At 35.5% G+C, this 14,610-nt stretch overlaps 1 protein-coding gene and 1 pseudogene across 1 annotated transcript; both read right to left on the reverse strand.

Moving 5' to 3' along the window:
• Window positions 1-503: 503 nt before the first annotated feature.
• LOC131156091 (uncharacterized) lies at window positions 504-1,520 on the reverse strand (annotated as a pseudogene).
• A 5,422-nt stretch (window positions 1,521-6,942) lies between these two features.
• Window positions 6,943-14,396, reverse strand: LOC131155276 (kinesin-like protein KIN-14I). Its single transcript, XM_058108305.1, has 19 exons — window positions 13,893-14,396; window positions 13,318-13,484; window positions 13,095-13,238; window positions 12,652-12,888; window positions 12,466-12,537; window positions 11,492-11,560; window positions 11,310-11,387; window positions 10,996-11,127; window positions 10,813-10,894; window positions 10,570-10,665; window positions 10,295-10,468; window positions 10,103-10,209; window positions 9,809-9,989; window positions 9,366-9,525; window positions 9,003-9,256; window positions 8,731-8,894; window positions 8,423-8,620; window positions 7,501-7,988; window positions 6,943-7,389 (listed from the first exon to the last, which is right to left on the reverse strand). Exons 1-19 carry the CDS (start codon window positions 14,008-14,010, stop codon window positions 7,263-7,265), a joined length of 3,048 nt encoding a protein of 1,015 aa, XP_057964288.1. The 5' UTR covers window positions 14,011-14,396; the 3' UTR covers window positions 6,943-7,262.
• Between the last annotated feature and the right edge of the window lie 214 nt (window positions 14,397-14,610).

The raw sequence follows: 14,610 nt of genomic DNA on the forward strand, positions 1-14,610 counted from the left end.
TAAAACTTGTGATCCCTTGTATTTTTCTCTTATCTAATAAATTTGGCTTAGACCGGAGGTCTTGTAATTTTTTTTCCCAATTTGAGACTTTTTATGTAAATTCTTGGTATCTCTTTTTTGAATGTTTTATTGTTTTACCATTCTTGCCCATTATTTGTTGATTTATTTAGTGATTCAATGGTCGCATTCTTGATTAAATCCTAAAATTAAAATGGCTATATCTCTAACTCATTCTTCTATTTTATTTGTGCAAGGTGAAAACACTATACAAGTATTTTCTATAGGTTTAGTTTTTCCGCTATTTTCCCCTGTTCTTCATTATCCTAGAATGTGCAAAAAAAAAAATATCATTGCAAAAGAAAATGGTGGACTAAATATATATATATATATATATATATATATTTATAGAGAGAGAGAGAGAGAGAGAGAGAGAGAGAGAGAGAGAGAGAGAGAGAGAGAGAGAGAACAAATACACAAACAAAACATTAGGGACATGTGTATCTTCTTGTCTCTGTGCCTTGATGGTAACTGTCCTATTCAAATTCAAACTTGGAGCCCTCATCATCCCCAGCTCCCATCATATCCATTAATAAACCTTGAAGCTCCTCCAAGCTGTGAGCCCCCTGCTTTATCATTAGTTAAGCATATATCAGAATACTGATTCATATTCAATTCGTTTTTTGTATTATAAAATAAAGTAATGACCACCAATTTGAGCTTTTTACTAAAAATAAATTAATATTTAATACTAGCTAACAGAATTTCTGAGCAGAAACAGAGTGAAGGTGATACTCGATCCTATTACCTGGGAGCTCACACTCTCCGTCGTCAACCTCAGTTCTTTCATGAAATCAGAAAATGCCTGAAAAGCATTTGAGTCAATTAGGCGTGGTATAGTTGTACTGTTTTTTGATAGTATTTTGAGATTTTTCATAAATATTACTGAAATTTCATCTCAAGCGTAAGTCTAATTTTACTTGAGCACATAAATTGCTGTGTTCATTTTATTTTAATTTTTTTTTTCAAATTAAAAAATAAATAAATAACTGACCTCATCATCATCATCATCTCCTAGGAGGTTGTAACAATCCGACGTCGTACAATGATCTCTTCCCCTCATCAGACAAAACCGCACATAATTATAGAGGAAAGAAAAATGCATGACCATCAGAAACTTCTCTGTTCCTTGATGAATTAATTAAGTACCAACCGGAGTAAGCTTCTTGCACTTGCTGGAACCGGCGCTTGGCCTCGCCGGAAACCGCCATGTCCTTCCTCCACCTGTCCGGATGCCATTTCTTCAAACCCAAAGAAAAACAAATTAAGCCCAATGCTTAATTCTAATGTGTTCATGTATATATGTATACATATTAATTATTATGCATGTCAATTATTACCAGAGCAAGCTTACGGTAGGCGCAGCGGATCTCGGCGGGGGATGCCTGTTTACAGATGCCGAGCACAGAGTAGTAGCAGGGGCTGCCATGAATTCTGGTGGACTCCGCTTCCAAATGGGACATCTTCAATTTGATTTAAGAAGACGGAGAAGTTCAGTGATTGGTTTTGAGAGTTTTTTCCTGTTTTATTATTAAAAAGAAATAAAATATAACATAATACTCTTATTGGGAAAAAATTTCTAAACTGATGCTCACGTCATCTCGCAGCTTGATGCTGCGAGATTTAAAAGTCTAGCCAATGAGAAGTTAACGCGTGACACAGTTGCAGAGAAAATCTCGCAGCATGAAACTGCGAGATTTATGGCTTCAGACCAATAGGGTGGTGACACGTGGCACTGAGCAAATCTCGCAGGTTAGTCTTGCGAGATTTATGACTAGGGGTGAGCAAACGGTCGGTTCGGTTAAATTCGGTTAATATAAACCATTAACCGAACCGACCGAATTAACGAAAGACACCGAACCGACCCCGACCGAATTGCCCATTCGGGTAATTCGGTTAACCGATTTTAACCGAAATCATTTAAAATTAATTGTTAGAAATATAATACAGTTATAATTTTTTTTTAAAACCAAATCCAACTTAATTAAATACCTTATTTATTAATTTTATTAATGAAAATAATATTTTACCATAGAACAAAGAATCCAAATAGGTTAATTAAACTTCTTAATGCACTTACATAAGCAAAATTTATATTCATAAATTATATTTAAATCTAATTAATTAGTAATTCGGTTAACCGAAATTTTTTTTACCCTTAACCGAACCGAAACTGATTAACCGAAATTTTGTAAAATTATAACCGAACCAACCGAACCGGGATTTTTACCCGAACCGAACCGACCAATTTCGACCGGTTAATTCGGTTTTCACCGAATTTTGATCACCCCTATTTATGACTATAATAAACATTCCTTTATAAATTATAACTTTCCTTTTTTACAACTTAAATTTAAATAATAAACATTCCCTTTTAATAAATTTAATCATAACAATCCCTTATAAATATAATTTAGAGTTAAATTTAAATTTAAACTTAAATTTTAAATTTTAAATTTAAAATATATAATTTTAAATTTTAAATTTAAAATATATAATTTTAAAAAAATCCTTACATAAAAGAAATTATTGATTATAAATAAGTATTTTGTCATAAAAATTTGGATAAAATCTAAAAAAAAAAATTCAAAATATGATTCTCACCCCCTCAATTTTCAAAAAAATATTAAAAAATTTCTTATAATTTAATTTTATTGATAGAATGAATATTTTGTTAGTTAACTATTAAGTACATGTGGAATAACAAAATTTGTCCTTAATAAAATGATATTTTAAAATGACATTAATTTAGTAAATAAAAAATATATATATGATTAATATAATGATTAAAGTCAAATAAGTGGATTAGAGACCGAACAAAAATTTCGAATTGACTGCTTTGATGTTTTGGGCCAACTAATTATATAAGTATGACAAAATAATTTATATTATTTCAAAATTTTCTAAAAATATAATTGGAAAAAATAAATTTCTCAATAAGTTATAAAAATGCCTAGTAATTATAATGCTGTAAAATGTTTATTGGATGTAATATTTAAAATTAACAATTAAACATTTTGCAAGACAAATTTAAATTTATTATTTAAATTTAAATTTAAATTTGTAAAAAGGGAAAGTTATAATTAAATTTAAATTATAACTTTAAAAAATTTAAATTTAATTAAATTTTAAATTTATAAGGAAAAGTTATATTTTAACAATTAAACAATTGTTATATTTTAAATTTAAGTTTATAAAATTTATAAACTTAAATTTCATATTTTAAATTATAATTAAATTTAAATAAAACACATTGTTAATTTTAAATATTACATCCAATAAACATTTTGCAGCATTATAATTACTAGGCATTTTTATAATTTATTAAGAAATTTATTTTTTTCAATTATATTTTTAAAAAATTAACAATGTGTTTAATTGTTTAATTGTTAAATTTATAAGGGAAATTTTATAAGGTAAGTTGTTAAAATTATATATTTTAAATTTAAAATTTAAAATTTAAGTTTAAATTTAAATTTAACTCTAAATTATATTTATAAGGGAAAATTATAATTAAATTTATTAAAAGTGAATGTTTATTATTTAAATTTAAAGTTATAAAAAAAGAAAGTTATAATTTATAAAGGAATGTTTATAATAGCTGTAAATCTCGCAGGACTAACCTGCGAAATTTGTTCAGTGTCACGTGTCACCACCCTGTTGGTCTGAGATTTTAAATCTCGCAACTTCATGCTGCGAGATTTTAAATCTCGCAACGCAATTGTGTCATGCGTTAGCTTCTCATTGACTGGACTTTTAAATCTTGCAGCATCAAGCTGCAAGATTACGTGAGTATCAGTTTAGAAAATTTTTTTCGAATAAGAGTATTATGTTATATTTTATTTCTTTTTAATAATAAAACGGGCTCGTGATTTTGGCTCTTGTGATGTAGCTCAATTTAAGGTTCTGAGGAGGAGAAGAAGGTTCCAGAGGCTTCTTTTTCGGACCAACTGTTTCTCGCAACCATGAAATTTGTGGCCGTGCGTGGTTGTAGGTTTTATGTGGATTCAATAAAATGGAAAGCTGATGTATGTAATAATATAATTTCTGTTTTATGGGGACACGTGTCAACAACCCGCTTCACAGAAAATTTTTTGGAGAGGTTCATGAGAAGGGGTTATGTTAGTGTCATGTTTCTCTTATTTATTTGCTTTCTGGGCATGCTTGTTGCTTAAACTGGCTGCTTTATGGTATGATTCGTTGCTTGCAATCTGCTCTAGGTGGGCCCTCCGGCTCAGCCTACTACGTGGCATCCACATGTGAGCCTATAGGTCCATGATGAATAGTATTGTCATCATATATTAAAATAGTATTGTGAGCCTATAGGTCCATGATGCCCCGACTGTGAAGAATTGAAAAAGATGATGAGATCTAAAAGAATCATAGCAGAAAAAGTAGAGGAGGTTAACAGATTGTTCCTTTCCCAGATGGTCAAGAGTAAGTACCTAAAGTTCAGTGATAAAGGATCCTCCTTCTTTCATGCAATACTGAAAATGAACAAAAACACGAATCACATCACGTCTATCATGAAGCAGAATGAAGAAATTACTAAATCTTATGATGAGGTGGCAAATGAGTTTATTTCTATTTTAATCAACTGCTGGGTTCTGAGAATGAATATTCAAGAATTAATATACAAGTAATAAAAAGAGGCCATGCCCTCAGTGATGTTAGGAAAAATAATATGATCATGGTCCCTTTTGATGAGGAAATTAAAGAGGCTCTGTTTGGGATTGGTGAGGATAGGTCTTCAGGTCCTGATGGGTTCTTCATAAAAGCTTGGAACATTGTTGGGTCTGACTTTATTAATGCTGTTAAGAAATTTTTCCTGAATGGAAGGCTTTTGAAGCAATTAAACCATACCTACATTGCCTTGATCTCGAAACTCAACCATGCGAATTTAGTAAGTGATTTCAAACCAATCTCTTGCTGCAATGTGATCTATAAGGTTATTTCGAAACTTATTGCTACAAGATTAAAACCTGCTCTTGATGATTTGATTTGCCTTGCTCAAGCTGCATTCATTAACCAAAGATGTATGATAGAAAATATATACCTTATTCAAGAACTGGTTAGGGGTTATGCTAGAAAAAGAATTTCTCCACGATGCATGATCAAAGTGGATTTAAAGAAAGCTTATGATTCTGTTTCTTGGGGCTTCCTTAAAGATTTACTGGAGCTGTTGGAATTCCCAAAGATTATGATATCCTGGATTATGGAGTGTGTGGCAACCGCTTCGTACTCTATTGTGATGAATGGGAGGTTCAAGGGCTTCTTCCTTGGGAGAAAAGGCTTGAGACAAGGGGATCCCCTAGCTCCCCTACTGTTTGTGTTGTGCGTTGAATACCTATCGAGGCTTATTCGCTCCATACAGAATAAGAATGATTTTAAATTCCACCCGAAATGTGAAAGTTTGGGGCTAACTCATCTGGCCTTCGAAGATGATTTAATGTTGTTCTCTCATGGGGATCTAGCTTCTATCAAATATCTATTGAACTGGTCAATGATTTCTCCTACTGCTCAGGGTTATTAGTCAATCTAAATAAATCAAATCTCTACCTAGAAGGATTGAAAAGCTCGGATCTAGAGGAGGTGCTGAGGTTTTCTGGTATGAAATTGGGGGATTTCCCTTTTAGATACTTAGGCATTCCTCTACTGTCCACAAGGCTGATTTCAGTTCACTATAGACCCCTCATCGACAACATATCCAATCTGCTCAAGTGTTGGCTAGGTCACACGTTATCTTATGCTAGCACGCTTGAGATCATTAATTCTGTGGTGCAAGGCTTGGAATGCTTTTGGCTTGCGATATTCCCAATTCCTCTAAATATTTTGAATCATGTAGTTAAACTTTACAGAGTTTTCTTATGGGGTGGAAACAAAAGATCTCTTGTGGCCTGGAAGGAGGTTTGTGTGCCAAAAGTTGAAGGTGGTTTGGGTATCCTGGATTTAAAAAATTGGAACAACACCCTCTTAACAAAGACTCTTTGGAATATTCACTCAAAAAAGGATAGCTTGTGGACAAAATGGGTCCACCACTTCTACCTGAAGGAATCCGAAATATAGGATGCTTCCCCAAACAAGGGTGATTCATTCCTCTTCAAGAAATTAGTGGAGTTGAAAAACCAGATTGTACTAAGAGTTGGTAGCACTGATCTCGCTATTGAGTTGATGAATAATTGGTGAAATAAAGCCAAACAAATATGAGTTCTGGAGGGAAAAAAATCATAGAGCTCCATGGGTGAAAGGGGTGTGGTTCAATGGAAGCTTACCTAAACATGCCTTTTGCCTATGGCTTGGAATTAAACTTCCTACTTGTGATAGACTGCATGTGGAAGGAATTGAACTGAGATGTGTGTTTTGTAAGGATGAGGTGGAGACTCAGGATCACTTGTTCTTCAAATGCAAAATTTTGGAAGAAGTGTGGAGAGAAATTAAAGGGTGGGTGGGCCTTAGGCAAATTATGTCTACCATTAAGGCTGCTACCAAATGGGTACATAAAGAGGTGAAAGGAAATGGTGTCCATGCGGCGGGAAAGAGAATTGCTCTTGCTACGACGATGTACTTTATTTGGCACTTTAGGAATAGATGTAGATTTGAAAATACTGTAATCTCCCCTATAAAATTGGTTAATGTGATAAAAAAAAATATGTTATAGGGCTATTTTTGCTAAATTTGATATGTATCTTGTTTGATTAACTTGTTATGAGATTTTGGAGTGTTATAGCAAGTACCTAGGATTGGCCATATCTGGTCCCGATTATGCCCGGTTTTGATGTATATTATTTGGCCCTGAGAATGCCCAGTGTGTATGTAAGTATACTTTTGATCAATATATTTTACCCCATTTTGATCAAAAAAAAATAAAAATTAAGCACTCAGATATTTTGAGAGCAATAAAACTGGACTTACATTTTTATTTTACATTTTTAATAAAATAAAAAAAATAATACAGGAAATATATGTTTATCTCCCAAACAAATCAAAGTATGTCATATCCAAACAGGCAGAACTCACAATTAAACAATACAAGCAACTGGAATTATTGCTATATTCCGCTATATATCAAAACAAAACAAAAAACAAAAAATGAAACAATAGAATACCCACCACCCCCCACTCTCCTCTCTTTCACTTGTGTCTATATATGAAAGTCGAACGTACAGTGACAGTAGGAACACCTTCCTCAAGGCAGATAGATACTCCTACTTTCTATTTGCAATCTTTCGCTTCCCGTCAGTAGAAACAGGCTTCCTCCCACTCCGGTGCAGCAGTGTGCCAACCCCATTCGCATGTTTTCGCAATGATGGGCCGGCTGGAAGCAAATTCTTGCTGTAGAAGTAGAGACTGAATGTTAAGGGGGCAAAATGAAGGAGGTTAAATTGACTAGGTAGACAATATTTGGAATGGCATGCCTATAAGAAAGGATAACATTTGAAGTACCTTGATTCCGGGCTCTTGGCCGAATTTGGAGTAGGTTTCTTGCTCTTTGACCCTATTCTGTTGGCCATGCTAGATAGCTTGGCCTGATTGAATTGCCAAAGCAAATCTGGCTCGGAGGAGTCGCTGGTGGCAGCGTCGAGATCATCCAAATCATCAGTATTAGCAACGTCAAACCGGTTGCCCGCTGTGAACATATTATATGTTTGGTCCGGGTATAGTTTGGAAGAATCAGAGAGATATTTCTGGTAAAAGACGTCGGCCAAGTGCCCATTATCTGCTTGCCAACCTAAAGGGCTTTCAATTCTCTGTACAGCATCCTGCTTATTCACCATGACCTTGTCTACCCACTCCCCCACACTCAATTCCTTATCGTCCTCCCTATAACTTTGGTCAGGGCTACTTACTGGAGGCCAGGGAGGTGAATTCCCCAATAGCTCATCAAGATCATAGCTTTGCCTCCTCTGCTTCAATGCAGAGTTACTGCAAACCTACAAAAGCAAATAATACAATCAAAGGTACAGCTCTCATAAATGATCTTTCAGAAATAGATAATTTCTTGTTGCTCAATCAAGATCTAAAATCTACAGCCTGATAAAAGACAAAAATATCATAGCTACTCAAAATCAACCTAAACCTGTTTAGGGCCAAGGGTCGAGACCTTTTAGGTATGAGATTTCACTGAATGAAATTAGACCGGTAAGAGGTAGCTCCTCTCCACGATCGTTATGCATAGAGTTTTACAACCAATATTTGCTATTTGCTAGCATACAACAGAAGCTACTTGAGTATAAACTCTATCATCATTGAAAAATAAAAAGAAAAAAATATGGTCTCCCTTATTGAAATCATGATGTTATAATTCAATTTTATGCATGCTTATAGAAAGATTTTTGACTGCATCATAATTTGAGGACATGTATACCTCAATGTTGCCTAAGTCCCCCACTGGTTGTCTGCAGTTGCTGCGATCAGGCAGCGTATTTCCAACCTGCTGGTTAGAACAAAAAGGCGAGACGTCACTGGCTTTGGTTCTATGTCTTTCAGATGTGCCAGATATTGAATGCTGTATTGGCTCTGGTTCTCCGTCTTTCCTAGCTAATGCTGCTTTTAGGCTGGAAATCTGAAAACAAAGATGCAAATCTTCCATATAAAAGAAAACATATATGATCTGCGAAGATTAACCTTAGGAAAAAAAAAAACAGATGGCAAAAAAAGAGACGATGCAAGAACCTGCTCTTTGAGTTCTTTAACGTCAGCACTGTCTTTGTTTATCCGGGCAGCACCAAGCTCAACTGTGGCAACCCGCTCAGCGAACTTCAGTGTACTAATTGTTTCCCCAACAGCATCAGGCTCAGGGCTTATGTGAACGAACATTAATGTCTTGGCTTGTCCACCTAAAGAAGAATTACGAATCCCAAAATCATAATTAGATCTAGATTTTGGAAGAACAATGTAGCATTTTCAATGAAAAAAAAAATTCATTAGTTTTAGTTTAACCTTACCAAGTGCATCTTGAAGCAATTGTGTAAGTTTACTGTTCCTGTAAGGCACGTGTGGATTCTTTTGGGCAAGAGACGCTATCACGTCACCTAAAGCAGAGAGTGACCTGTTAATATGTTGAGCCTCTTTCAGCCTATCCCCTGTAACCTCTGATTTGTCTACTCTCTCACTTCCAGCTAGATCAACCAGATGCATACAGCCTCGAAGAACAGTTCCAGATGTCAAGTCTCTTCCTTGGACATGAACAGTCAAGCAACTGTAAATTGATTTAAATATAAGTTAGCAATACCAAAACAGATTTGCTAAAAAGTCAGACACAAGAACATAGACAAATGCCTATAAAAGAGGGGAAGAGGAGATCATACCTATGAGAGCGACTACTACGATCATTGAGGGCTGTTGCACCCACTGCACGATTCCGTTGTCCAAGATTCATAAGGTTAATAACATCAGAAGTACATGACACAGGAACAAGGTTTGCATCAGGTACATTTAGTCCCGTCTGAGAACTGTTGCGAATTTCTAATGTTTTAATGGATTAAGGAATAAGGATTATATCTAACTGCAAACGAACCATGAAAGGTGCCAAAATAGCTACAACAATGAACATTACCATTTGAAATTAGCATTTCATTTTGATTTTGACCATGTTTGAATTTCTAATATTTCAAAAATTAGCTACTTCTGCACTTGTTCTGAAAAAAAAAAGTAAAATAGCAAGTTAAATTTTCAATTTGTTTTGCTATGTCAACTAAGATTGCAACTAAATGACTAATGATGCGAGCAAAATAAAGTTGTTGTGAAGGATATCTTCTGTTAAGGCCATCTGTGACAAGAAGATCCCTAACTTGTTCGTTATAAATCTCAATCATCTGAACAGAAACATCATAGCGGAAAGTGTCTCTTCTTTGTTCTGACAGAAGAAACAGATCCCTCAATGCCCTATAATTTACACCTTGATTCTGCTCCGTAAGCTCTTTAGGTCCAGTCTGGATACAATATATAAACACAAAAAAAGTTGCAAAAGAATACAAGCTTCATAAAACAAACATTCATGGACATCAAACAATCTTACTTCTCTCAGAAAATTTTAGCAACCTACCATAGTGTAAGTTTTCCCCGATCCAGTTTGACCATAGGCAAAGATACATACATTATAACCATCAAGAACAGACCGAATCAATGGCTGAGTATCAGAAAAAACCTCCGCTGCAATACAAAAAGGAAGAAAAATGTAAATGAAATCTAGAAGGCATGGCCACACGCACAATTCTTTAATGAAAACCTTACCAACCTTGGGTTGCAGATGGCCCAAAGACTTTGTTGAAATTAAAGGACCTGCGTCCTTTCCCATGCTTTGATGGGGTGTTAATAGTAATATTGCCTTCCTCTATGTGATCCACAGTACTCAAATAGTTTGGTTGTCCAGCCAAGAAAGGTCTCACTCGACAGTATACCCTAATACTTCCTATTTAAATAGAAGCATATAACCATTAATTTTATTTGAAGATATGCATACATAATATATTTACCATAGTAGTTAGGATATTTAGATTAGTATTACTCTACCTTTAAGGTCTTGAACTTGATTGTATAACTTGCGGTTTTCCTCAAGAACTTTATGATATCCAGAAGCTGCATGAGCTAGGCCATGAATATGTGCACCTATAGAGGCAGTGAGGCACACAATCCAAATGATATAACAAGCCTTAATGCCGTGAGGATTTACCCCCATCCACACCAAAAACAATAGAGACATAGATGCAGAAAAAAAAAAAAAAGGAAAAAGAAAGGATTGTTTTGAAATCATACCGAGATTGTAGAACTCCTCGTGAAACTTCATTTTCATAAACTCCATACCAGCTTTCGTAGTATGAAGACAACGTTTCAGCTCCTGAAGAAAAGTGAAATCAATAAAATAAAAATAAAAATAAGCTCCCATAGAGAAAAAAAGTTGGGGGAAAGCAACATGATAATATTGCTACTAGTTTATACCTGGATATCTCTTTGTTGTTGATCAAAACTTTTTTGCTGTTTCAGAAGCTGACTTTTTGACTCCTCATCAGGGATGAGCTTTTTGTGAAACCTTTCCTCTTTCTTTATGTTTGTGATATTTTGGTCATCAATCTTAGTAATTACAGAAAAATACAGATAATTCATCAGATGCTTATCACCTAAAGGGAAAATTCATATATGTAATACAATAATACGCTTCAAATTAAAAATATGCATGTTTAATTGTTTTGTTAGCGCATCAAACTTTTCAGGGGCGATTGTTTTTTGGGGGACAGGTAATGGTCAACAGTTACCTTCCTATCACCAGGACCATGTGTCAAAAAAGACTTGCTCCCATGAGAAACCACAGCTTCTTTTGAAGGTGTTTTTCTCTGTCATATTAAAATATATATAAGCACTAAGAATATGCAAGAATTTGATCTTTCCAATAACAAAAGTGTTTGCGTTGAATGGAAAACCCAATTAAATTACATACCAGCTCATTTTGGCCTGCAATCCGACGCTCGAACTCCTCCACAACTTTAGCTAGTACAGACTCCACCAACTGTTACAATGGAACAAAAAGTCTCACCTTAGTGGGGAGGCAGCGGTAATAACAAGGGGAAAAAAACATGATAAAAACAAATGAATCCCCCCTTATGAGTCCTAGGAAAAAAGAAATGAGTACAACAAATGAATCCTTTCTTATGAGTCCTACAAAATAAATGCTGGGTTGAATGATCCACTATGATGGTGCTATGGAAACCTTAATCGACTCGACCACTAATCCTTCAATAGAAAACGGGTGAAACAACTGGATACTCTAAAAGCTCAAGCTTGTAGAGAAGACTGGATTTATTCCTTTATATGTTCCTATACTCACATAACATTTGGTTCTTATTAGGATCAGTAATTCAAATGGATACTTATCGTAGTTTTCGGGTGATTTGAACATTGAATTTTCTGCTCTAATACAAACAATTGTTAGTGTAAAGGTTCAGACCAGTAATGAAGAGCAGTTTTATTCCTTTCACATATTTCTACAAGAAATGAGTGCACTGAATTGAACAATCAGTGTTCTCCAATGGCTTGAGCTAGTTTCTTAAATATCTCCAAGGTCGAAGCATCTAAAGCTAGTTGTTTACGCATTTCACTAGAAAGCCAGAAAATATTTCTTTGTTTCCAAAGTTATCCGTTAAATATCAATATTTATGAGCTACAGATGTAAGCCACGTGTTTTGAGTTTCTAAGAGTCTCAAAATTCTCAAAAAGATTTGTTTGCATTGTTCTATATAAGCCGTTGTTAAAGAGTGAAAAGGCAAAGAATGTTCTGTATATTCTAGCCCCTCAAGTCTCAGCAAAAAACTCTGCTACAAGGGTGGACTCCCTTGTTTTCCTAGTTTCACATTTAATCCACTAATTTGGCTTCATATATAATAATTGAATAGGACTAAGCACAAAAACACTTACTGTTGGAACTTCTTCAGGCTTTTTATCTAACAGAACAGCACGAACAAGCATGCTCAAGGAATGAGAGCCAGGCTGGAAATAGGAACATTAAGAACAATTCAAACTGATTATCTTTTTTTTTTTTTTTTTTTAACACAAAGGAAAGCAGGATTTATTTATGTGTTAGAAAAAGTCAAGCTTACCAACCATTTTATTAGATTCTAGGTCAGATGCAAGAGCATTCAACGATGTCTCATTCATTGACAAGTTCCTCGATAATGAATTGGTGAACGGCTCGGAATTTTTTCGCACAAACGTTTTAGCACATACAGTGGGTTTCAAATTTCCACCAAATTTCCATACTCCATTTCCACCTGTCTGTTTCCACTCACTGTAGGATTTAAGTGCCAAAACGCAATTCACAACCTTTGCTGATTTCCCTCCCTGAAAATTCAGTAATTACTAATTAAGAAAAAGCTTCATGTAAACTTCTATTCCGGACAATCCAATCAGTCCCTAAAAGCTGCTATATGAAAAACACAGGCTTTAGAGTTGTAATAATTATGTTAAAAACAATTAAAAGAAGAGAACTTGCAAAATCGTAAAAACGTCATCCAAGTTCCAACTTTTTTATCAAGCATAACACCTACTTGTTCCAGATCAGAGGCCTCAAATGTAGGAAACCCCATCTCCTGCGCAGCTACGAGGAAATTCCTCACGTTTTCAAAATACTGATACGCAGACAAAGCAGCTCCGTCGGGAATGAGAGCAGAATCACAAGGACTCTCTACCACCTACAATTTTTTTAGAAAAAAAGATTACAAAATGTAAATGATCAAAGGATCAAACATTAGCTAAAGATCCGACATTAACCTTTGGCACAGCTCCTGGTTGAATCTTATTAAAAACATTACAAAGGATAATTCCACTTCTTAAGCCAAGCCTAAACTCTTCCTCTGAAGGCTCCGCTGGCAAATCTTTAGCTCCAACAACCCCAGCCATCTTTCTCAGCCATCCCGCTGCCACAGATCTTCTCGATGCTAGAAAAATCAAAGATCAACTCATTCAGCGCTACTTCTTTAGACTGAGCAACATCAGAAATTCATGCAACTTTCAAAAAGAAAATAAGAACAAAACAAGACCGATAAATCATAAAGCAATCAACGACATTGAAAACCGTGCAAAGAATCTAGATCAGATAGACTTCACATAACCGTTACGCGCACAGACAACAAGATCAGAGACACCACTAACAAAAATAATACTAATAATCAAGACATGAAAATCCAAAAAAAAAAGGTTTGATGATGCAGAGAACCCTCAGAAGACTCTACAGAAAATGAATTTATGCTCTTGATTCAATGCCTAGACCTTGATCATTTCTGAAAAAAATTGAATTCCACAAAAGCCTAGGAGAGAATCAATTCCGAACAAAACAAAAAACACACCAGCTTCCTCTGCTTTCCTGGACTCCAAATCAAGATTTCTGGATCGGGTTCCATGCTGCTGCAGAACATCCTCAACAACAGACGCCACGGAGAACGACAATGCCCCTTCCGCGGCCATCGCAACCGCCGCCGCCACCACCAAAACAAAACAGAATTTTCGAACCGGCACGGCACAAACAGACACTCAAAAAAATCCCTCCGTCAGAGCTCAAACCTTTCCCAAGTACAAGTCAAACGTTCGCCTCCACAATGCCGCAAAAAAACACAGAGGCATTCCCAAACAAAACGGTTGAGAAGGAAAGAAATTGCAGAGCTAGGGTTACGGAGCAGAGATCAGAGAAAGGGACCGGAGAGAAGAAAGAGAAAGAAAGAGATAAAGGCAACAGCGAGAGAGAGAGAGAGAGAGAAGAGGCAGTGTGTGATCTTTTTTATGGGGTTGTTGATGTTTCCTTCTTTCTTTCTTAGAGACTACACTCTCTCTCTCTCCCTCTCTCTCTCTCGCTCTCTCTCTCTGTTGCTTTATTTCTGCACAAAGCGAGCCATGTCCTTTATACTCCATGATTTTGAATTTCTCCCGAGCCAAACGCCATTGTCCGAGCCTGGTGGCTCGGTTCCGAAACAAAACAAAATAAAATGTGCAGGGTTTTTGGCCGGCGCGTGGCAACGTAACCCACCCGCTAAGCCGTGATGTTATTTCATGTTTCGTTTCCCTTTTTTA

The sequence above is a fragment of the Malania oleifera genome, chromosome 5, assembly GCF_029873635.1.
Source record: "Malania oleifera isolate guangnan ecotype guangnan chromosome 5, ASM2987363v1, whole genome shotgun sequence".
Classification (NCBI taxonomy): Eukaryota; Viridiplantae; Streptophyta; class Magnoliopsida; order Santalales; family Ximeniaceae; genus Malania; species Malania oleifera.